Source organism: Lutjanus erythropterus, chromosome 18 (assembly GCF_056507025.1).
Source record: "Lutjanus erythropterus isolate fLutEry1 chromosome 18, fLutEry1.hap2, whole genome shotgun sequence".
Classification (NCBI taxonomy): Eukaryota; Metazoa; Chordata; class Actinopteri; order Lutjaniformes; family Lutjanidae; genus Lutjanus; species Lutjanus erythropterus.
In genome coordinates, this window is record NC_139334.1 from 27979686 (window position 1) to 28002124 (window position 22439).

The following is a 22439-nucleotide window of genomic DNA, read 5'->3' on the forward strand; positions in this document are numbered from 1 at the left end:
TAACAATTTAAACACTCATAAACGTAAAATTTTGGCAGTTTATTTAAAACAATCACAATTATATCCTTTTTTTCATATTTATAAATGATTTAAAAAAAAAGGCCAGATTGAAGTCTTAAAGGGCCAGATTCCAGGTGGACAAAACTGCTTTACATATATTAAAGCAACAACTGTTAAACAAGAATATATGTAACGACAAAATTCCTGAATTTCTCTTAATAAAATAGGGATGTTGATATCATTCATAACATTAGACTGTTTTGACTGCTTTGCCTTAAGTTGTGATAAGATGCTTTTGTAATGACTTCATGTACTGTAGCGGTTATGTCAGATTTTGTGCCCCATCATAAACCATCTCCCCTCCCTTTTCTAAGACTGGACCACCAACCTTATACCGTTATTACGTGGAGATAGTTTTGGCGTGGGGAAATACAGGCAGCATACTGCCATAATAGCCCCAGCCCGTGTACTTTATTGTTCTACGAAACAAATAATCATATATAGTCACAGTAAAGCACCACCGATTAAGAGGGATGTAGAAAAATGATGCTGTGAAAACAGACGGGAGACACCGGGGTCAGCTACTTCCTACGGTTGGGTTTTTTGAAAGGACCGGTTGGAGCCTCGCTCTCCTCCCGACCAATCGGAAGTGAGTATTTTTCGCGCTGGTTGTCCGGAGAGTTTGAGTTTCCCGCAAGCTTTTGATTCGACTTGAATGAAATCCTCCGCTTTACAGGATGAATACGGGCATTATTTCCCTTTAACCACCGAGAGGAGATTCAACAGGTAACTGCAAAGAAACGCTCTTTCATGTTATTGTCAAGCCTGGGGATATTAGCCGGCAGCAGTTTTTTTGCAAGTACACTTGTTCGGGCCGACCATCCATTTTAGCAAGGGAGGACCTGCTAGCTAGCATGCTAGCTAACTCTGCTAACGTTGACTGTGCAATTTGACTTGGCTTCAATGGTGCGCTGCTTAGCTTTAGCTAACACGGTTAGCTTTTTGAAACGAGCTGTCATGGCGCCGACAATTTGAGCATATCACTGAAACAACAGCAGAACAGTTTAAACAAAATACGGCAACCGCCCAGACGTGCCATTATTTGCTTATTCACGTATTTGCATTAATCAGATAGGTTAGCTAGCACGTTAACTGCATTTTAGCATTTGGGTGGCGGCTTTGTCGGTCGCATCCAGAGGGGAACCCTTGATTTGCGAAAATCTCGCGAGAGTTGTATCCACTGTTTGTGTCTTGTTCAACTAGTACAAAATAATTGTATTTCTAATGTAACAACGTTATGGTTTCAATCCAGATATGGTTGGAAACAAAAGACACTTGGTCATGGATAAAGAATGATCAAGATTTGGGTGAAAATGATCACTCTCGCGAGATCTTTCGCGGGTGTGTGGTTCGCTTCTAGACACCACCGCGGCTTTGTCTATTTGCTGGAATGCGGCGTAATGGCTGACTGTAATTTAGCACTGACAGAGATGCGGTTGTATGGTATGGGAAATGCTTGTCCTCTCATCCATGGCTGAGATCCATGAGATTCCCACATCGTGGCTTCTGCTTCAGATTGTAGTCGGTATCCGTTTCATGCATGACATGGTGGTGTAACCTAACTGCTGGCTAAGGCTGGTATTTTGCAGGAACACTTTTAACATAATTTAATGTTACTGGATAACTGTAAAATGAGCGGTTCTTTAAACGTTTTCTCTCCAGTTACTGTAACGTTAACTAGACAAGTAGTCTTCTCGGTACATTACAATTAACGTTACATTTTAACTTAAACCTCAATGCAACATATCAGCTTTTAATTGTAGTGGGGTGCATTTAATTCCATGAACTACTCGCACTCCATTAGCTTTACTACTCCGACTTGTCAGCTGCTTCCATTTCCGCGGCTTTTCTTGCCGGTGATGCGGTGGTTACGCGGCACGGCTAGCCGCCCACTCATTGGGCTTTCGCTGCATGCGGTGGAGCCTGCAGCCTGCGTCCTGCTTCTCCATACCGCTCTGCCACAGATTGCAGCTAGCCGCTAGCTAGTCTTCTTCCAGGAGAAAGCAGACTTAAAATTGTCGCGGTAAGAGCTTTTCCGCCCGCCCAGTGGTGTTTTTTTTCCGTATGCATGGATGTAATCCGAAATAGGCTTGACTTGACCTCGTTCATGTTAGTTGTTATCATCGTGTATGTATGGAATTCATTGAAGCATTAGTATTCATCTACTATACATAGGTATTGTTGCGTCCGACTCTTGGTTATTGGAGACGCTCGACTTTCTGATTAAAAACACCCAAAACTACGCTGCTTTAATATTCCGTGACAGGTGCAGTTTTCTCTGTCGCCTCCAAGCTCTCTGTTCATGCTCCGCTGGAGCAAGTGAGTGCCATTTTGTAAAATGTGTAACGTTATGCTCTTAGGATTCATATCCCAGAATGCCATTTTACAAGTTGCCAGAATGGAGAGCACAAAAAAATCGACTGCATGATGATGTAAATGTTTTCTGATGGAACCTGTGGAATAAGAAGTTTCTGTGTGGTCCCTGTCCTGTAGCTCAGTGAGCCTGGAGGGGCTTGGATGGGATGGACAGCAAGGGTAGTTCCCTGCCTTCGATGCCTGAACCAGCCAACCCAATCAGCATGAAGCAGCCGCCAGAGTCCCTCAGTGTACGGAAAGGTGGGGGGGATATGAGCAGTGACCCTGCTCTACTAATGGACAAAGCTGCTGCACAGGTGGCCACCACACTACAAGATGACGGTGTCCTTCAGAAGATGGCTGGCCATAGTCATAACAACCACAGCCACGAGAGGCTCAAAGACCTCACTTCCCGTGTGCTTAATGGGGACCAAGATGCGCTGCCACAGCTTTGTGCCCCGGAGCCACCTATGCTTAAAGCTGCTGAAGTCCCTGCTACGAATGGCACCCACCAGCACAACTGCACTCCTCATACTGAACCTGAACCTGAACTGAAGGTGACGATACCCCAGGTGGTCAACCAGCCAGTGTTTGAGCCATACTGTGCCAATGGGACCAGTTTGGCCACAGCCACCGAAGATACTATATCTGGATCCGAGAAGATGCAGGACATAAAGAAAAGGAGGGGGAGACCTCACAAACCAAAACCTCAAACAGACCTCAGTTCCTCTGCCATCCCTGTGGAGCCACTTGACCACACAAATGCTGTAGATGAAGATGGAGCAGCTGATGAGGTTTTGCTTTTAGACTTATTTTTTTTTTAAAAAAACAAGGATGACTATTTGTTTGAGATAAAACTTCTGTTTGCCTGTGCCAAATATATGTACTGTAATATGTCTAGCTAATACTGGTTCAAAGACAAATATTAACATAATAATGTACTATACTTGTTAGGGATGGTGACACAGTTACTTTTTGTCCCAATTTTACCCATTTCCATGCTGATAATTTTTAAAATGGGTATATTAAAAAAAAAAAAAATCAGAAAATCACATGACACCTACGAGCCATTAATACCAAATTAATTACAAAACCAAATATGAGTACCAATATGTACCAATACCAATATGAGAAACAAAATCATTTGTGCTGAAATACATTGAATAAAGAAATAGTCCATTTTACATAAGTGCCATAATTTAATAAATATTTATCTTCCTGGTTTTGTCCATCTTCCTTGAGGATGTGTTCCAACACTGAAGTGTATGACTGTGCACTCCGTTCTCATGTCTCATAGGTTTTTATAGGTCAGGGCACAAACATACAAAAATACTGGAAATGTTTGGAAGTGACGCAGGACCCATGTTTTGTATTTCTATAAAGTAGTTATTGCTAATTTTGAGAAGGAATCGATAATGAGTAGCTGGTGAGAATTGATGTGTCGATCCTGCAGAATTGGTCCCTAACAGCTGAGCTCACAGATGGTATTAAGACAAAATGACAATTTGTATGAACGTGAGGTAACAGCTCTAGGGTTTGAAAATGAATGCTTAACATAAAGTAAATGTGAGTTCTGCATGGGATTAAAACATGTAAAATTGCTACAACATTTTCATCTCTTTAAACCTAAATGCACAGCTGCACAGAGTGTGCGACAATCTATTGTATGTGTGTCAGAAACCATGATTAGTTTCTGTTTTCACCCATTGATTAACTGATTCCTCTTTCTTTTCTCCAGCCTGATCTCATCCCAGAGTTGACTGAAGAGGCTGCAGAAGAGTCTCCTTTGCTGATCTGTTTCTCTGTTGGTGATCTGGTTTGGACCAAGGTGTCAGGATACCCCTGGTGGCCTTGCATGGTGACCGCAGACCCTGAATTCAAGTGTCACTTCAGACAGCTACAGAAAGGTGAGATAAATTCACTCCCACCCACATCATTTTAACTTTGCTTTAGGTGATGTTGTGATTTATTAAATATTTTCTAACAATGAATATAGTATAACTATTATAGGTACGTATGTATGGGACATATTTTCATTTTAGAAAAGTAGAGTTTTTATAATGTATTTTAATTTAATTTCTTTCTTGTTTTTTAGCTGCCAACAGCAGGTTGGGCATCCTTTACCATGTGCAGTATTTTGGAGATGCCCCAGAGAGAGGGTACGTCTTTGAGAAGAACATGGTGTCCTTCACCGGAGAGGATCAATACCAGGAGCTTAGCCAGGGCAACAAACAATCAGCCTCCCGTGTCATCCACAAAAAGGTAAATTGGCACCTTCTCTTGTCTGTGATGCTCCTGCGTATTTGCCTATGTAGATGTGGTCTGCTGTTGTTTAGAAGAACGTGGCTCAGAAAATCTTGCAACACGAAAATCTTGCACTTCCTTAAAATGTTTCATACAGGATTCTTTCAACATTCAAGTTTAGAGAAGTGCTATCGAAATGAAAAACCAGGACTATTAAAAAGAGTTGGTTTTACTAGTAAATAACAGAATATATTTTGCAGCTAGGTTGGTTACAGATGTTTTCCTCTGAACCTTATACAAGCAGTCAGCCTTTTACCCCATTTACTCAACAGCAGCAAAAATGAAAGGAGTGATAAATTTATGCCAGTAATGCACAAATGTGCACAACTGTGACTGCTAATCGAGTATGTAATTTAATTTTCAGATGTTTCCTGCAGTGAGCGAGTATTTGTTTTTTAATGCCATCTTCTTAGTAGCAACACATGTTCCTCAGTTCAACACAATGATTAAACATCACTACGGCGTTGTAGGGTTGCACATTATGATTAAAAATATCATATTGTGGTTATCTTGACAGATATCGTGGTTATGATATGGTTCCCAATTGGTGGGAATGATCATTTTACATCATGATTTTCAGTTGCACTGTAAAAAAAAAATATTAAAATTATGATGATGTGTTATTGTAGAGGTCTGTTCCAAACAAACATGTTTTCTTTCATCTGAAGAACATGATTTCCAGACCAAAGCATCTGTGCCTCTACAGTACAATATTGTTTTGTCAGATATTTTTTTTTGCAGATTCTGCAATTTGGATATTGTGCTTTTCTACATTGCAAATTTGATAATATTTTGATTGATTTTGCAGCCCAACTCTGTATTTTTGCCACTTGTTGTATAATCTTGCTGTTTTCTCTGTGTCATGCAGACGGCTGCCTCTGTACCCCGTAAACTCCGGGTTCAGTGGAACATGGGTGTCATTCAGGCCAAGGAGGCACTCAGCATGTCACTGGATGACCGCATGGCCAACTTTGCATTTCTGTACGATGACAATGGGCCTCATCTCAACCCCCACATCATGGAGAAGTTGAAGCCAGAACCAAGTGAAGAGCCAGACCAGGAAACAGATTCTAGGCTGAGCCCAGATCTCCCTTCTCTGCTAGAGGACCCTGCCGATGACTCCACAGCCGCCCCTCACTCCCAAGACAGCACTTCACCAGAGAAAAACGCACAAGCATCCAGAACAAAACTCAAAATGGAAGGATGGCAGAAAAGGGGCAAAGACCATCTAAATGATTTCCTGAACGACGCCGTTTCTTCAGGAGAAATGCTTCATCCACAGCCAGACTCACAGGTTAGGATCACTCACTAAAATTTATCATCAGGAGAACACGTGTCATCGTGTGTCCTGTAGTGTTGGTCAATATATTACATTTTTCCAACCAGCCACCGTCAGCTCAACTGGTGATTGGTGATATATTTGCGCAGGTGTATGTGTCCTTGGGAGTTACAGCTGTGGGATGTGAGCTACCATAGGTTTGCTATATTAAGTAAGCTGTGTGTGCTCACTACATCTAATAAGTAAACTAAATTAACTTAGAAAACATCAAGAAACGTAAATATTACTACATCTTTTTTCCTTGTTAAATGGGAAAATAAAACCATAACTTCTCTTTTGCAAAACCAAGACTTTTTAAGTCATTATGAAACACTTAATTCAAACTCAGTAGAAAAACAAAATAAAACTCACAACATCATTCTTGATTAGGCTTTCCACTGTTCCAACAATCACCAACTCTGGTTTGGTCGAAATAAATCCTTAATTCAAGTTAGAAATGAAAATAGTCTGTCTGTACAGGCTGTTTTTCTCGCACATGGCGCAGTCACACATTCACAAAAGTAACGCTGGTGAATTTGCATCTTTGCTTCACATAGAGTTCAACTTTGGTGAACTCTTACTGGCACTTGATCCATCCAGACCTGTAAAGAACAGTCCTCAGGTAGAACGGTTCAGCATAGTAAACCATAACATTAACCTACAATTAGCTGCAATTCTTACCTCTTTATATCAACTAAAGTGTGTAAATTATCAAACAAAATCAAGCTGTTAACATACTGAGAGCATTTTGGAATGGAAATAGTGGTGGAACCCCCATTAGGCTAATATTAATCGTATTTTTGGAAGCCTAAGAAAGTTTTTACTCGTGCCATTTAATGCATTTGGTTGTTTACTCTGTAGGATCCCACCACTTCTGCACCAGACATACAAGCTGAATCCGTTATACCTCAGAAGAAAAAGAGGAGACCCAGACAGGCTCAGTCTCCCACAAAGACCGTGAGGAGAAGGAAAAAATCTGCAACGGACAACACCTCTGACCCCGTGAAGAAAAGGAAATCAAAGCTGGTTTCTTCGACAGAAGACATTTCGGATCCAGTCTCGCTTCCAGTTTCAGTTCCAGGTTGGTTGAAACTTGAAACTTGGGCAGCAGACGAATACTAGCCATCAGTCAATGGTTGGTTAAACCTGGCCGTGGCTGGTATTTGTTTACCAGAGCTGTGGAGTATTGTGCTGTAAATTGCCACGTGGCTAGTAAAATAGTGAAGTGGTTGGTTTATAGTGGAATTTAACACTTAATGCAGGTTTCGTACAAAGTTTTTAAAGTTTGGAAAATGCTTAATTTTAGCTGTTGTATTTTCAAGGTTCGAATATGTTTTGAATTTGAATTAACTTCTTAAAAAAGGCTTTGATATTTCATCTTCACTAACACTCATGTGAACTGTAAATCTTCTGATATTTGAAATGAAACGATCTTTTCGTCATATTTGTCATTCATAGCTACATAAATCCTCTGTTCATCCCCTGCTCTGGAAATTAACAAGCATTAAATCATGATTAAAACATACAAAGTTAGTATAAACGACTAATTAAAGTGGAAATACACATTCATTTCTGTAGGTGTAAAGGAATTTGCATTTGCACTACCATGAACAATTTAGATGTGATGATAAAGGATTCAAAAGTCCGGGGGTATTTGGTTTAGGTATCTTAAAAGTGCTTGAATCTCTTTTTCTGTACAAACCCTGTTAATGTGGCCAGTATATTTAAAAATTCATTCATTCATTGTATGTAACGGCTTATCCTTGAAGAGTCACGGGGGGCTGGAGTCTATCCCAGCTGACATTGGGTGAGAGGCGGGGTTTACCCTGGACAAGTCGCCAGTTCATCGCAGGGCTGACACATGGAAACAGACAACCACTCATACTCACACCTATAGGCAATTTAGAGTCACCAGTTAACCTGTTATCCTGCATGTCTTTGGACTGTGGGAGGAAGCCGGAGAACCAGGAGAGAACCCACACGGACACAAGGAGAACATGCAAACTATTTACTATACTATATTTCAAAATTTCCCCTCTTAATTGTTGTGAAAGTGATAAAACTGAGTAGGGCCTTTATCCTTGATAGCACTGAACTTGGAACTGCAGAGAATTATGGAAAAGCTGTTTGATAGTTGTATGTTGTGCTTTTTAATATTGTCACACAATATCAAAATCCCATATTTACTGTCACTTAGAAAAAACAAATTTTAATGTCCATTGTGTCCCTATTAATCACTATTTGTGAAACAGCTAAAGTTTTAAATTATACTTGATAGTTGAAGTACTGGAACAGTTATTAATCTCATAATTTGATCCTCTGTAGTCTGTAGTTAAGCGACAAAATTGTGTTTTTACACACATTTATCTTTGAATTGTTTTAAAAAGAGCCTTCTGTTGTCGTAGCTGACAAAGTGAAGAAAAGGCAAAAGAAAAAGACTCCCGGTGAGCAGAGGACTGATTCCTCAGGTGAGTCTGTTGTCAGTTAATTTTTGTGTAACATTTCCCAAAACGCAGAAAGTTCGTACAAAGTGGACCAAAATTTATGAGGATAAGAAATATCTCTCGAAGCGGAGTGTGACAAATTATTTTGGCCTTTAGCATTTTCTTGAGACCATTTATGTCCTTGGCACATGGTGGGGAAAAAGCTTTTAAATGAGTCATCAGGCGACTCTTAAAGCTGCCTGAAACACTTTCAGCATTTCCTGTTCTAACTGTTAACAGCAGATAACGATCTAAGTCGGTAGAAAATTGGGGTGTTTAACCGTTTTTCTTTTGTTTTTAGTCAAGCGGGAGCGGAAGAAGACCTCTAAAAGGCCGCTAACAGATGCTGGAGCAGAAAACGGTCAGCAGCCTAAAAGGAGACGCAAAGATGCTGAAAACCAGGTGAGATTTCAAACCCGGAACTGCACCTGTTCTTCCAAAGAAACGGCTGATATTGAGGAGGAGCTTCTTGAAAATGTCTCAACAGAAGCAATATTTAAAAAGATGTAGGAAGAGGATTTATTTTAATGAATTTTGTTTCCGAAGTCATTGGAAAGCATTGATTTTCTTGTTTGTCATGACAACAAACCTTCTCAGGCCTCGACTTCAGAGGGGGCAGAGAAAAAGCAGAGGAGGAGGAAGAAAATTGACAAAGACGTGAAAGAAACCAAGAAGCGACGGAGAAAGTCAACAGCTCTCCTCACTGGTAAACCATCTTGTTTGTTTGTATTGAAGATTACTCTCTGTTAAATGCACACCTGAAACCTCTGGACAATAACAGTCAAGGCTGCAGAGCAAAATCACGAACACTTTCTTTTCACAGATGATCAAGACGCAGAGAAGCCAAAGCGTAGGAGGAAAAGGAAACAGGATGGAGAGAACCAGGCCGTGTCCTCCAAGGCAAAGAAGAGGCGGTCCTCCCCATGTTCTGACCCTGAGGTGAGAGAGAAAAACCTCTGATTAGTCATTTTAAATTATTATTTTGTTGTTAAATGATTATTTTAAGAATATTTGAGAAACCTACCAATGCAAGTTAGATGGTATTAATAAAATTACACAAGCTCATTAATTTATCAACGCTTCAAGTCATCTTCAAACATCATTTTTGAGACCTTTTATTTAATTTTAAAAATGAAATGGGAACTGTCTGAGATCGCCTTCATCTCATTTATTTAAAGTTCACCACATGTCGTTTGCTGCAGGGCTCTGGGAGCGAAGGACGTCCTGATTCTCCGAGTGACAGCTTGGATGGGACGAAGAGAGGCGAGCGGAAGAAAGAGTTTGTCTGCCTGGTAGGTCTGCCACCTCAGCATTTTACTGCACTTAATTTCAAATGAAACAACAAAAACACTTCATTTAAATCTGGGACATTTCTTGGGAAAATGCTGCTTCACTTGTTTCTAAATACAAATCCAGGTGAAGTGTTTTATATAAAACACGCTGGATGACGCATGTCTTCATCCTTGTATGACCATTTGTGTAATCAAAATTTATTTTAAATGTTTGTGGGTTTTCACAGAGATGATAACGGCTCTAGTTCTCCTGTAATTCTGTGGTGCACTGAAGAGTCTCTGCATACATTTTGATCTGCGTCTTTCTCCCCTACAGATGTGTGAGCAGCCTGGCGAGGGCTTGGTGCCCTGTGAAGGCCAGTGTTGTGGGATGTTTCACCTTCACTGTCTGGGCCTGTCATTCAAACCTGATGAGAAGCTGCTGTGTCAGGAGTGCAGCACAGGTGAGAAGCTCAGTTATTTAATGTTATAATAAATGAACTCCTGCTGCACTGCAACATGTCATCAGCCGCTTAGTGGACAGTTTTACCTCAACAGCCATCAAGTAGGTCCATTTCATTCACAGCTAATTATTACATTTTGGTGTGAATTGAACTGTTCATCTTTTTGAGCAGTTCATGAGAAATTGATGAATGAAATAACGTCTCAAAATGTAATTTTGTTTATTTTTAACATTTTCTCTGACCAAATAAAACAAAACAGAAGATAATTATTTAGTCATTCAGTTTGCAATTACATGAATATATTAAGTCTGCAAGAAAAAAGTCCAAACTCTCTGATTCTGGCTTCTTAAATGTGAATATTTTCTGGTTTCTTCACTCTTCTTTGACAATAAGCTCAATATCTTTGTGTTGTGGACAAAAAAAGACATTTGAGGACGTCACTCTGGGCATTGATCGACATTTTTCACCATTTTCCCTCTTTCTATATTCAAACTATGAATCAATTTGTCAAGAAAACAATTGAATGATGTATTGCCTGTGGAAAAATAATGGTTAGTTCCCTGGAATATATACAAATATGAAGTTCAAACAACTTTCTAGTTTTATATTTTAGAGTCTAACCAAATAATGTTGGGTTGTGGTTGTTTTCTTTTTCTAAATCATTTCTGATTCATATCTTTTGATATTGTGGAATAGGTAACATGGCAGCGGCCTATTATCAGTTAACTCCTGATTCCCACAGGCTTCGTACAGAGTCTCATGAATTTTAATATACTGGTTAAAAAAAGCTTGTTTTTCAACATAATTTGCTGTTTCATCTGCACAATCATTCATGTAAACCAAAAATCTTTCTACAGTTTGAAATACAGTGATACTGTTGCAATATCTGTCAGTCTGCAAGACAAATCCTCTGTAGATCTTTCAAGAAATTAGCGAGCATGAAATTATCATGAACAAAATATGCAGTCAAATATGAACAGCTGAAAGTGGAAATATACATTGATTGCTGTGGGTATAAGGGAATTTGCAGTTGCATTATAGAAACAATGTAAATCTGATAAAGGTTTGAAAATGGTTGAATTTTACTCTCTTCACAAGGCATTTATTTACATATTCAGTTTACAGTTACACTCATGAGATCAAGCCAGCTTCTAGTTTTAAATTTTAGAGCTTGTAATAACCTGATTATCAGTTTTTTTTCTTCTTACATACATATTATATATTAACTCCTAATCTCCACACTTTATGCCACACACACACACACACACAGAGAGAGAGAGAGAGAGTACCTTCTTAGTGTGGACAGAGTGGGTGGTGGTAATAGAGGAGTGAGAGTGGGTGGCTGTTTTTGTGATAACAGACGTAATGTTAGTAGCATGTTCTTAATCATTGCTGTTTTAACTTTCTTTTTTTTCCTCCTGTGATTTCTCTTCTCAGGAATTCACTCGTGTTTCAGCTGTAAGCAGTCGGATGGCACGGTGCGCCGCTGCCACGTCCCACACTGTGGCAAGTTTTACCACGAGGACTGCATTCGCCTCAACCCCCTTACTGTGTTCGAAAATAAGGGCAGCTTCCGTTGTCCCCTCCATACCTGCCTGGGCTGTTTCTACGGCTGCCGCACTAAACACAAGGCCAACAAGGGTGAGGCTCTGCAACAACACATTTTTTTTTTTTTTTCGTCTGTTGGGATTGTTTTATATTTATGGCTGCTTTTAATGCTGTGTCTCGAGTTCAATCCAGGGCGCAGTAAATAGATCATAATCATCACTAGTTGTTAAAGTTTAAGGGTTGCCATTTTTATATTTATATTAAATATATAAAGGCAGTTGACCTTTAATTGTTCTTTCCTGGCACGCTCAACTGGAATTTATCTGAGCTTTTTAAAAGCTGTGTGGGCTGGACATTTTTGAGTCAACTGTCCATTTTACTAACTAAAAAGGAAATTCATCATTCTTCATCAGCTAGGAAAATAATGCCATTTACACAGTTTCAGAGTACATATAGTAAGTGTAAAAAAAAAAGAAAAGAAAGAAAGCTGCAACAATTAACCAACTATTAAATTAAATCAGTTTTAGCAATTTTTAAAGGAAAAAATGTCAAATTTCTCTGATCCAGCTTCTAAAATATGAATGTTTTCTGATTTATTTGCTCCTCTATTACAGTAAACTGAATATCTTTGTGTTGTTATATTTTTAAACCAAACAACTCATAGATAAATCAAAAAAATAATTGGCAGATGAATCGACAGTGAAAAGAATTGCTCATTGTAGCCCTGAAGGAGATGTTTAATGTCCACAAAAGTTAAAGAAATGCAAAAATAAAGTTTCTGATTATTACTTTATTGCAATAACAAATCATATGAACCTCACAGTTACAAGCATGAAATTTAAAGTTAAAAAATAGTTGAAGAAAATCTGAATTTATTTGCAGAAAGTGGTCTCTTGTGCCTTCCAACTGCAGCCAGGCCACTTTTTCTAGAGCCTTGAACTCACTGAAAAGAAATCCTTTTTTGCTTTTTCTATTGAGGATACATGGCATTATGGCATTTAATGTGGTGACCATTTAAAAACAAGGCAACAGTGAAATATGATCCAGCCATCTGTCATTAGACTCTGACAGATAGGACAGTATAAGCATAGTTTTGTAGACTTTAAGGAAGAAATGGTGACTTGTGCTTCTGAGTGATGTGTATCCTCTCGCTCTCCGTACTGTAGGCAGGTTCATGCGTTGCCTGCGGTGCCCCGTGGCGTACCACGTTGGCGACCTGTGTGTGGCTGCGGGCAGTGAGATGATCACTAACACTGCTATCGTCTGCACCAACCACTTCAATGCCAAGAAGGGCTACAGCCACCACAGTCACGTCAACGTCAGCTGGTGCTTCGTCTGCTCCAAAGGTTTGCCCCTTTCCTCCTCTATTACCCACAAAGAGGGCAGTTACCAACAGCCATATATTGATCGTTATTATTGTCTACTTAACCCATTAATGTCCAGTGGTGTGAATATTTTCTGGATTCTTTACATCTCTGTGACAGTAAACTGAATTTCTTTTGGGTTGTGGGCAAAGCAAAACATTTGAGGATGTCATACTGGGCTTTGGGAATACTGATCAACGTTTTTCAACATTTTCTGACAGTTTATAGACCAAACAACTAATTGATTAACCAAGAAAATAATTGACAGATTAACCGATGGTGTTAATTAACATAAGTTGCAGACCTACTGTATTTCCACCTGTAGTTCTGTGAAAAAAAAAAAAAAAAAAAGAGTAATGCCATGTGACTTTGACTAAATGTAGTTCAGAAATGGCTGTGTCCCAAAAATTAAATGTTATATCTTATATTAAGTGCTAGATATCACTTAATATCACTTAATATCTGGCTAACCCTAACCCTATTAACAAATGCATATGTGGTTGTTTTTTGGACCTCTAGTCAGACTAATTTTGCTGTGCTTGTGTTTATCACCCTTGTCCAGATGACTCAACTGTAATTACTGTAAATTGTTCTCACATTTGTCTAAAAAGCCTTTCAGGTTTAATTTAGTCTGTTTCGTTGCAGGAGGGCGGCTGCTGTGCTGTGAATCTTGTCCAGCAGCTTTTCACCCCGACTGCCTGAACATCGCTATGCCTGATGGGAGCTGGTTCTGCAATGACTGCCGGGCAGGAAAGAAACCGAAATACAGGGATATCATCTGGGTCAAACTAGGAAAATACAGGTTAGAGAAACTAATCCTTGATTTAGTATTGCTACTTTTTCTAATTTCAGGTTTTTCTTGTGTTGTATGGAATTTGATTTTATTAATTTCCGGGTCTAGATAAGTATGGGGAAAAAAGGAAAAGAGTATGGAAAATTATTTGCATTTCCAGGCTAGAATATAAAATTCAGAATTTCTACGAATAAACTGATCATACAAGCAGCATGTTTTTTGTTGAGTTTGGAGCAGGCAGCCAGCGCAAGCGATGCTGTTAAAATAACAGTGTGAGGCTAAGGTAGAGCTACATTTTCCTCATGACAGATGTCTGAGTGTGCCGTTCCAGATATCTGTCATTGACCAAGTATGCAAACCTAATAACAGATGCCCGAAAACAGGTTTTAATGATTTCAAATTACAGATTAATCAAATCAGTAAGGTATATGTGCAGTTTTAAATATTAATAGCTATATACAGACTGAAAAGTCTGGTTGGCAACTGTTAAATTTGATCTGAAACATCTACAGAGAAGTCTGGAAGTTTGAGTCTAGGAAAAGTATGGAATTTTGAAATGGGTAATGTTTAGGAATCCTGTAATTTGTTGTTCTGTATTGACACGCAGACCCTTAATTAAACTCATATCTGCTCCTTCTTTTTCTTCTCTTTTCTCCAGATGGTGGCCTGCAGAGATCCACCACCCGAGAAACATCCCCACCAACATCCAGCACCTTAAGCACGAGATCGGAGAGTTCCCCGTCTTCTTCTTTGGCTCCAAGGACTACTTCTGGACTCACCAGGGCCGAGTGTTTCCGTACATGGAGGGAGACAGGGGCAGCAAGCACCAGAGGACCGCCATTGGCAAAGTTTTCAAGAATGGTGAAGATCTACATCCCAAAAATACTCATTTCATGCAATTTCTATAACCTAGTGATTAGTCATTTAAGTGTTTTTTTAAACGCCAACTTATGCTGAATGTTCAGATCAGTGTTTCCTCAAATGAACGTCTACGTTGTTTTGTTTCCTCAGCTCTGTTGGAGGCCGAAGTGCGATTCAAGGAGGTAAAAATGAAACGAGAGGCCAAGGAAGCACAAGAGAACAGCAAGAAACCACCTCCATATAAATTTATCAAGGTGCGTGAACCTTTGTTTTTGTCTCTCTGTTAAGATGCATTTTGAAAGATAAAAAACAATTACTCTGTGTCTCAAGAGTTTACTATAAATTAAAGAGTAAATGATGAACTTTGGGCCTCTTTACCTTTATTCCTTCCACAAAAGACGTATAGTCTAATTTTTTCAAATGTTTCATGGTGTCCCTTTTTCTTATGTTTTTGTTTTTTCCATCTTTCAGGTCAACAAACCCTTCGGTGGCGTTCAGGTCTACACCGCAGACATTTCTGAGATCCCCAAGTGTAACTGCAAGCCGACAGACGACAGACCATGTGGGTTCGAGTCCGAGTGTCTGAACCGCATGCTGCAGTACGAGTGCCACCCTCAGGTGTGTCCCAGTGGGGAGCGCTGCTGTAACCAGGACTTCACCAAACGTCTCTACCCAGAGACCAAGATCATCAAGACGCCCGGCAAGGGCTGGGGCCTGATCACTTTGCGGGACATCAAGAAGGTGAGGAGACGGGTTTTCCTGCTACAAAACTAACTTTAAGCGTGACCAGCCACTGTCTTATGCTAGTGTACATAAGGGATGTTCCTGGCAACTAACTTGCTTGTCAATTAAACACAAATTTTATTTGGATTTGTCAGCTCGTCTGACAGTAAGAAAGAACAATTTAATTGATCGTGTTAAACATTGTCTGAAAACAACAGCATGTATCAAGAGTCACTGGAAGCTGCTAATAACATGCTACAAGCACGTTGTGTCGTGCAATACAAAAACTGCACCTTATCCTTCAAAACCTTCACTCAATGCTTCAACTTTTAGGTTAACAACATTGTTCATGTTCATTTATATAAGAAAACAAAGTGCAAGATTCCCTCCAATAAAGGTGTATATGTTGATCTTGTTTTTGGAAATGCATTTTGAGAGGATGAAGACTGCTCTTTATGTTTTGGCTGTCATCAGTGTAGAGAAGGAGACATGTTCATTTTATAATATCAGTAATAAATCGTACAGTTGTGTGTTTTTGGTGACTTGAAATTAAGTAAATCAGTCAGGCTGATGTTGGCTCATTGATGACAGCAGGAGGAAATGAAGTGAATGAAGCATCGTATTTTACTGAGTGTCCGCATACCCACTTAAAATCCCCTTAATGTTCTGAACATAAAAACTTCTAGAGGATGTCAGTATTTCTTTATGGGCAGTACAGCCAATATTCATCCATTTTAAAATGACTCTGTAATGCCTGGATAGTCAAAAATCCTGCAGCTCAGCTCGGGTCATTTCCAGTTGAGACGTCGCTGGTCTCTGGTCTGACGTGACGTTTCTCAAACAGGGCGAGTTTGTGAACGAGTACATCGGAGAGCTGATAGATGAGGAGGAGTGCATCGCGAGGATTAAGTACGCCCACGAAAACAACATCACAGATTTCTACATGCTCACCATTGACAAGGTAAGTGCCAAACCGGAAATAGGAAGTACTTTTTGCTCCAGTGTGTCGGGGTGCTGTGTTCTCAGCAGCAGCGCCATTTCTACTGGGAGCTAAATGAATAGAGTGGTATTGCATTGGGAATGTTGCATTACAGGATACTGTGACATTACAGTAGTCAATACTACAAAAACAACCTCAGCTTCAGGTTATAAATCTGTTAAAGATGATAGCATAGATAATATAATACAGGGGCAAAATGAGTAATTATGGTGGAAAATAAGAATTCAGAAATTCTAAAAGTATCAAGTTAAATGAGAGAAAGGTGCATCAAATCACTTACTCAGATTTTCTTGATCTTCTTCAGGACCGTATCATTGATGCTGGTCCGAAAGGGAACTACTCTCGCTTCATGAACCACAGCTGTCAGCCCAACTGTGAGACGCAGAAGTGGACGGTGAACGGTGACACACGGGTCGGCCTGTTCGCCATCTGTGACATCCCAGTAGGTGAGACAAGTTTAAACAAGACTTATCCAAACTTGTTTTCTGCAGATTCCTCTCACATGTCTGTTTTGAAATATTAAATGTCCCTCTCATACATCTGCTGTAACTGTTAGAATTGTTCAAAGTCCCCACTGCTTATCAAGTTTTTCCTGTTGTATGTATTTGTTTTGTTTTGCAGGGACTGAGCTAACCTTTAATTACAACCTGGATTGCCTCGGGAATGAGAAGACGGTCTGTCGCTGCGGTGCTCCAAACTGCAGCGGTTTTCTTGGTGATCGACCTAAGGTGAGCATCAAGGTCATGTTCAAATTAAATAAGGTGCCAGAATCGTTATGAAAACGTGTGATATTGACAGTACTATTTTTGGAATATTGGTTCAAATACATGTTTATGTATATTTAGTTTGATCAGTGGGTCACGTTCATGGGTTTCCAGCAGTTTGAAAAATTTGATTTGAGAGCTGGAAGCAGGCAAAACAATCACTGGGTCTATTTGAAGCCTTCTATTTATCATACATTATTTCTGAAATTATTTTATTCTTCACAACACTGTATATTGTCTGTACTGTATTTATGAAACAACTTGGAAATGAGCAGTTACTTGGGGGGCCGGTTGTACAAGAATGTGGTTGGATTTTTTTTATATAAGAATTTCAAAAGCTTCCTTTTGTATAAATAAATGGTATTTTGTTGTTGGTTTTAGCTGCTAATTATTAAAATTAAAACAAGAAACAAGAAAGTATTGACAGGTAGACCTATGTACATCAACAAAGGAAAATGTCAAAAAAAACAAAAATGGTAAATTTGCTGTTTTAAACAGCCTTCAAGGCCATTTGAGGTGCACTTTAATGCATCACAGTCTCTGTGCGTGTGTGTATATCTGTAAATGACACCAAAACGCAGTCCTGGCTCTAAGCAGTTAAATGACTCTTTTGATGCTTGGTGGCTATTAATTTCAGACCCTGCCACTTTGTATTCTGATCAGCCTTTTTAGAGACCGATCAAAGTATTTTGCAGGAATAACGGACAATAATAATTTATGGCTAGATCCACTTAGAATTGATCAAATATACCTCAACTTGCCTTTTCCTTCGCAGAACTCAAATGGCCAAACCGCCGAGCCAAAAGGGAAGAGGTTGAAGAGAAAATACAAAAAGAGGAAACCTGATGGAAAGAAGAAGTCTGAGGACGAGTGTTTCCGCTGCAGGGACGGTGGACAGCTGGTGCTCTGTGACAAGAAGACCTGCACCAAAGCTTATCACCTGTCCTGCCTGAACCTCACCAAGAGACCCTTTGGTAAGAAACACCTGAAATACAAAACTGTAACCATCACACCGTGCATTTTGTAGTTATATTAGCTTTTTAAAATCTTTACTCTGCCGTTGTCCAGGGTTTCACCATTCAGACCGGCTCTGTTCTAACCTTTGTGACCATATCATTTGTCCCCCCTGCAGGCCGCTGGGACTGCCCCTGGCACCACTGTGACGTCTGCGGGAAAAACTCGGAGGTCTTCTGCCAGCTCTGCCCCAACTCCTTCTGCAAGGCTCACCAGAAGGGGGCGCTGCGCCTCTGGCCCGCCACCGGACAGCTGTGCTGTCTGGAACACGACGAGCTGGAAATCAGCCAGACTCAGACTACTGCCACCATCGCCAGCCGTCCTCCTAAAGGCTCCAGGAAGGCAGGAGGAGCCAAAACAAAGGGCTCCAAGAGGAAAGCAGCAGAGGCCTAAAATGACCTTTGACCCCCTCAGAGAGCCAGAAGACCAAACCAGACTCTGACGCCTGCTTTCCCGTTCACGAACAAATATAAACCCCACGTAATAATTTCTTCAAGATCGCAAGAACCAAGGCACTGTACATCTTCGTCATCAGGGAACGCCGCTGATCTCTCACATGCTAACTCCTCACACTCGTCATATTTTTTTATTTTTTAACATTTTCAGGTTTATTTTCACTTGTCTGCACTGAGGCGAACCATCTGTGGTAAAGCACAAAACAGCGGAACGAGTGCAGGTCAGGAAACTTCGGCTAGTGGATTCTAACAGTCATTCTTCCACCAACCAATCTGCCTTTTTATTTTTGTTTTATTGATGTCTTTTGTTTTGATTATTTTTTATTTTAGAATAACAAACAAAACCAGTCGGTTTCTGCAGAAAAAAAACTGAAACAGCCGGAAGTAAAACTGAGCGTCGCCGTCTGCTAACTTGAATCTCAGTCTCTCAATCCCTTCACTCAACACGGATGATCTTGAACAGCAGAGTTTTATAGCTATATCTATATATGTGTATATCAAAGACCAAAACTATGATTACTGGAATAGTGTAAGTCATCAAACAGGTTGCCAAATGGATTGTTTTTATTTTTATATATAGTGTATATATGCCAGATGTAATATCGAACACCAAGACACTATGGATAGGCCTCAGATGACCTCTTTACTTCGATTTCGTAGCCATAGGTTACATTTAACTGTAGACTTTTGTTTGCTATTTTACAACCTGTTATTTTGTTTTAGCTCAGTTTTACTGTTTAGATTTTTTTTTTTTTTTTTTTCGTATCAGCATGCTGTATAATGGCACCACAGACCATTTATCTACCTGCCTGTCCAGAGTATGAGGGATTACAGAAAGTATTAAACCGAGAGCGCTCTTGAAACTGCCGTCTGACGTAAAAACACTACTGGGAGGTTTACAGGTCTTTGAAACTCTCTGCTCAACGTTAGAACCAGATAAATGAAGGAATACGTGTGATTTTCTTGAACGTTTTTCTACATTGAGTTTTGAGTCTGAACCTTAAGGTGCTGTTTATTTTTCCACTGAAGTATCTGAGATCTGAGGTACAAAGATTTTTATGTATAAATATAACACATGCTGATTCAAAAACATTTTTTTGAAGGTGTTTCAGTGTCACTGGCTGGGCTTTTTATTGATGATAAATTCACTGAGTAGTTCATCTTTAGCTGACCTCGACTTTTTTAATCCTCAGGAGGTTTTTAGTCTCAAAACTGCATCCTGCTTGTTGTTTAATACTTTAACACAGGCTAACAGCACACTGGCTAACAACTTGTAACTGCAATTTTGGTATTTTTTTCATATTTGTACTTGACATGCAGTTTTTACAAGGAGGGTTAAGAAAACTATTGAGCACGGTGGCCATTTTAGGACCTGTCAGACCTCAACGTTCTTCACTCTCTGTAGTCTGTGAGCTCCTTAAAGCCAGTATTATACGTAACAAGTGTGCTAGGGTCTGTGTGATGTACTGAGGGTGTACACGTAGGCTCTGTGTGGACATCTGCGTACCTCCAGTGTGTCATCACAGTGCAGATTTGTCCATGTGGCCTTTACAGACACTTATCTACTGTACACGTGTGGAACACTCCAGAAAGTATTATACACAGATCTAACTCCATGGTGCCCGCAGCTTTTCCTGTATGGGCCTTTTTTCCACCAAATTATCCTTGGTTCTTGAACCGGTGCCGCTCAGGATTCTTGGAACAGTGGTGCTATCTAATGAACCAGCCTGCACTTCCACCAGTTTTCAGTGGAACCTTTGTAATCCAGGATGTCATCAACAGAGGGCGCTGCAGAACGCACAACAACCTGCAGAACATGACATGTCTACTTTGGTTCCTAAGGGAAAAAAAACAGTTTATTTTCAGTGGAAGTGTTCTGAATGGTTCAAAATTAGGTGCTTAAACTGAACGGGGCCGGTTGGTGGAAAAGGGCCTACGAGTGTCCATGTGGGAGAATGATACAGCCTTAAGCCTAAACAGTACATAACAACATAATGCTGATGCTTCCTTTATGTCAACTGGAATCTCTGTTACCATTTTTGATGAGCAGCATTTGCATCATCTCATCTAAATCAAAATTACAACAGAGAAACTCAAAAATAAACAAATGTGGGTGACTGAAGTCAGCCAAAGATTGATGGAAATTAGTTAAAATGAATAGAAAATATGTATTTTTGATTTTGAGGTGCACTTTCCTTGAAGTGTTTTTTTTTTTTCCCAAATGTCAAATTCCAATTTTGTGATCAAAAAGTTTTTTTTTAGCATAATCTGAGATTTAAAGACATGAGAAGGCAGATTGATCAGTAATAATAATGATAGTTGCAGCCCTCATGCTTATCTCTTTTGTTGTTGTTTTTTCACCTGCACAGAACGAATCAATCAAGATTATTTTTGGTGAATTCTTCTTGTGCTGCTTAAACACGTCCAATCTAATTAAATTGATGCATTTAAATATCATTCATCATTTACGTGTAAGATATGATTACGGCACAAAAAACAATCATTTCATACTTCATCTTTAGTTTTTACTAATTTCATCAGTCAACTCGTGAGCGTGTCTTAGGACAATTTGAGCACAGGAATCATGTGAAACAATGTGTTTGTAATCAGTGCATGAAAAGTTCTTGCAAAGCAACGTTCTTTAAATCTTCAAGTCAATATTATAATTTGCATCACCATTATACATGCAATCGGCTCTTATGTTTTAAATCGATGAGGGCTGCAGCTTACTATTCTTCAGTGTAGATTCATCTGACAGTTATTTTCACAATTAATCTTGCAGTTTCAGAGCCCAAAGTGAAGTCTTCAGATGGCTTATTTTGTCCAACCAACAGTCTTAAACCTGAAGACTTTTTTATTTATTGTCAGAAATGTCAAAGAAAAGCTGCAGATGCTCACAGTTAAGAGGCTGGAACAAGCAAATATTTTTGCTCAAAAAGGACTGAAACATTTATCAAAACACTTGCCAACTAATCGTTGCAGCTCTAAAGTGATGAGCCTGACGTCCATTAGACCAGAGCTGTTTGCAACAGAGTCTGGAAAATGTCCTATAATGGCCACTGTAGTAGGAGTTTTGACACCATTTCAGATGCCCGATGCATTCAATGCCTTTGAATGAATCCGTCATATTCAAGTCTGTCCTTTTGTCAAGCCACAGAACAGTTAACATTCAGAGTTGTTAAAATCATCAGTCTCTCTTTCAGATCGGTCATGAGGCTACAAAAAAAAAGTCTTGTGCCTTTTTTTTAATTTCATACTCGACCAGTTGGACTGTTTCATCTCAGAGTCTGAATCTCTCCAATCAGACGGCTTGTTTTGGACATTTTATCTTGAAGCCACTATCGGTGCTTTTTTTTTCCTTATAAAACTTCCCCTAAAAACCAGATTAGAGTTGTACAGAAACAACAGGAGGCCGTTTTTTTGTTTTTTTTAATTTACCTGCACCTTTTTATGTTTTTAGTGTTTTCATTTTTCCCAGGGCGTGTGAATGGGACATGTCCACAGGTGCAGCGAGTCTTGTACGAGTATTTTCGACTTTGTATGTATCCTAACCTTTGTGTTGAGTGAATGTAGTCCAGCCAGTTATTTTTGTAAGCACTGTTAATTCCCTGTAGAGCTGAAGTGTAATGTGTGTGCGTAGGGGTTTCATTCTGTAACTACTG

General features: G+C 39.6%; 1 protein-coding gene across 1 annotated transcript; it reads left to right on the top strand.

The window, feature by feature from the left end:
* Window positions 1-659: 659 nt before the first annotated feature.
* On the top strand, window positions 660-21681 carry nsd2 (nuclear receptor binding SET domain protein 2). The gene is made up of 22 exons (XM_084742423.1): window positions 660-786; window positions 2554-3209; window positions 4154-4322; window positions 4511-4677; window positions 5588-6013; window positions 6899-7118; window positions 8822-8922; window positions 9118-9226; window positions 9344-9459; window positions 9723-9812; window positions 10129-10255; window positions 11693-11896; window positions 12970-13149; window positions 13813-13969; window positions 14619-14821; window positions 14972-15075; window positions 15293-15562; window positions 16389-16505; window positions 16849-16990; window positions 17166-17272; window positions 18084-18282; window positions 18441-21681. The coding sequence occupies exons 2-22, from the start codon at window positions 2583-2585 to the stop codon at window positions 18713-18715; spliced, it is 4110 nt and encodes a 1369-aa protein (XP_084598549.1). The 5' UTR covers window positions 660-786; window positions 2554-2582; the 3' UTR covers window positions 18716-21681.
* The last annotated feature ends 758 nt before the right edge of the window (window positions 21682-22439 follow it).